The sequence below is a fragment of the Augochlora pura genome, unplaced genomic scaffold (assembly GCF_028453695.1).
Source record: "Augochlora pura isolate Apur16 unplaced genomic scaffold, APUR_v2.2.1 APUR_unplaced_2388, whole genome shotgun sequence".
Classification (NCBI taxonomy): Eukaryota; Metazoa; Arthropoda; class Insecta; order Hymenoptera; family Halictidae; genus Augochlora; species Augochlora pura.
Genome location: NW_027582534.1, coordinates 1 through 3,105, shown reverse-complemented (window position 1 = coordinate 3,105; position 3,105 = coordinate 1). Strand labels below are relative to the sequence as shown.

At 42.1% G+C, this 3,105-nt stretch overlaps 1 protein-coding gene across 1 annotated transcript; it reads left to right on the top strand.

Annotated features, from left to right (window-relative positions):
* Nucleotides 1–67: 67 nt before the first annotated feature.
* Nucleotides 68–3,090, top strand: LOC144477619 (uncharacterized; the record flags this gene model as incomplete). The annotated part of the gene is given in 7 exon segments (XM_078195351.1): nt 68–927; nt 998–1,283; nt 1,286–1,570; nt 1,618–1,819; nt 1,905–2,238; nt 2,297–2,596; nt 2,744–3,090. Coding segments are annotated over 7 exon segments (2,614 nt in total), but the record flags the coding sequence as incomplete, so codon positions are not given.
* Between the last annotated feature and the right edge of the window lie 15 nt (nt 3,091–3,105).

The window sequence follows — 3,105 nt, the reverse complement described above, 5'->3', positions numbered from 1 at the left end:
GACTTTTCAGAGAACTGCATGCTACGGATGGATTTGTGTTGACCAGGCCTATAATTGTATTTTGAAGCGAAACAGCGCGAGATCATCGACTCTTTGCTGGGAGAATATAGAGTCGGCGTTTCGGAATCGTATATCGACTGGTATTATAACCAATATTGAACATATCGATCCTAATCATTTCTTGCAACACGCGAAGCGGATAGTTACGAGTCGCGTTACCGAACTCTTAAACATTCATTCGTCATTGAAAGTAAACGTGGTATTGGAAGCAGAATTCGTGTTGCGTGACATGATCTCAGTGAAAAGTTTTAACACACGAAACGTTACACTCTTCCAATCATCAAATCTAAGCCAATGGTACACGAAGGACGTTATGCCTGCGCTTCTGACTTCGATGCAGGAGTTTCAACAACGGGACAGCGGATGGGCGTTGTCGAAGATCTTGCACTTGATTGTGAATTCTAACAAGTATCAACCGTTGTAAGCATGTTGCGGGGCACCCATGCCCCGAGCAGTGCAATTGAAGAGAGCCATCGTCAATGTGAATAGTAACGATAACGCATGTTTCTTTTGGGCAGTGGTGGCAAGTTTGTATCCAGCTAAACAGCATTCGGAACGTGTATGTTCCTATCCACACTACAGAGACGTACTCCGCACTGAGGGATTTCAAATACCAATACCATTCAAGGACATACCGAAGTTCGAAGAGGCGAACAACGTTTCCGTGAACGTGTTCGAATGGGATTGGAAACGAGAAAGCTGTCAGACGTTGCATCTGACCTCTAGGAAACGGGAGAAACATGCGAATTTGTTGTTTCTACAGGACGCGGCAAATTTGCACAATCATTACACCTGTATAAGGAATTTATCTCGTCTTGTTTCATCCCAACTCAGCGCACATAATCATCATAGGTATATTTGTGATCGGTATGTACTGCTGCACTCGACTTTTATTCTATTTCGAAACAGAAAATTATCGCATAAATTTTATTTTCAGATGTCTACAATATTTTTCATTCCAAGAAAGATTGGATATTCACAGCATCGACTGCACCCGAATGAATGAATGTGCGTTGATACTTCCGACGGAAGATGATGAGTGGTTCAAATTCAAGAACCATGCATACAATGAACTGGCATCATTTGTTATCTATGCCGACTTGGAATGTGTGTTGAAGAAACAACAAGATCAAGGTCGTGGAGCTTGTCACAGATATCAACATCGCCGTGCGTTCAGCGTAGGCTACTATCTTCATTGCCAATATGACAGCACCCTGTGTGAGTGTATCAAACTTATCGCGACGAGAAAGATTGTATCGCATGGTTTGCAACAAAGTTGTATGAGTTGAGGCGTAAATTGCAACCGATATTCGATCGAACGATCCCGATGATTCCAATGACCGCCACACAAATTTCAAATTTCCATACAGCCACACATTGTCACATGTGTGAAAAACCATTCGACGATTGCGACGTGCGAGTGCGCCATCATTGTCATTTCACGGGCGCGTATCGGGGTCCGACACACAATGGTCGTAATCTGAGTTGTCAATCAACGTACGTGATACCGGTGGTTTTCACAACTTGTCCGGCTACGATGCATACTTCATCATCAAGGAGTTGGTGAACGCATTCGAGGGTAAAATAGATGTGCTACCTATTACGAAAGAGAAGTACATTTCCTTCACGAAACACGCGAATAAGAAGAAGAACAACGGACCGAAAAACTCACAGAAGAAACATATAAAGTTTCGATTCATCGATTCCTTCAAGTTTTTGAATTTGAGTCTAGACAAGTTGTCATCGTACTTGGACAAGAGTGATTTACATATCATGAGAAGTCAATTCGAACGATGACTTCCATCTTTTAACTAGAAAATGTGTTTTTCCATACGACTACGTAGCAACCTATGATAAATTAAGCGATACCCATTTACCGCCGCGCGGAGCATTTTACAACGAGCTGCAAGACCGCGAGATATCCGATTCTGACTACCACCATGCGAGCGAAGTTTGGTCACGTTTCAACATACAAACGTTAGGACAGTACAGCGACCTGTATTTGAAAGTGGATGTGTTGTTGTTGGCTGATGTGTTCGAAAACTTTCGTAAAGATTCGTTCAAAAACTATAAGCTCGATCCAGCGCATTGTTACACGCTGCCAGGTTTCGCGTGGGACGCGATGCTGAAGATGACTAGGATCGAATTGGAATTGTTGACCGAGGTGGACATGCTTTTGTTCGTGGAGCGGGGAATACGAGGCGAATAACAAGTACATGTCAACGTATGATTCAAGCGAGCCATCCACATATCTGATGTATTTCGACGTTAACAATTTGTACGGTTGGGCCACGTTGATGAACAAGGCGGTTTTCGGAAAGACGATGGAGAACGTACGAAATCATGCGAATGTAAAATTGTTATCGCGATGGAGCGGCCGGTACAGCCTGGAACGTTTGATAGCTCGACCAAACTTCCACAGCTGCTCCATATTCTCGGAGGATTTTGTGGCGATTCAATTGAACAAAATGTCTATTAAATTTTATAAGCCAATTTCCGTAAGCATGTCGGTGCTGGACATACCGAAAATATGTTTGTATGATTTTCATTATGGTTACATGCTTCCAAATTTTCTAGAGAGACGCAAGATTTTGTAGACGGATACGGACAGTTTGATTTATCGAATTACTTGCGACGACGTATACGAGACGATAAAACGTGACATTGACCGATACGACACTAGCAATTATGATAGAGACAATGCGTATGGTGTTCCGATCGTAAACAACAAAGTCATCGGATTGATGAAGGATGAGAACGGTGGTAAAATCATGATGGAGTTCGTGGGTCTTCGTTCAAAGATGTATTCGACTCGGGTGGCGAACAAAAACGATGTGAAAAAAATTAAAGGAATTAGTACCAACGCCATAATCAAAAGTATAACTTTCGATGATTACTTGACATGTCTTTACAATCATTTGGAAAAGTCAGTTTGCATTAAATTGATAAAGTCTCTAAAGCATTGCGTATATTCGATATCACAAATGAAATTATCGTTGAGTCCACACGATGATAAACGCTACATTACCGGTAATTCGATCGACA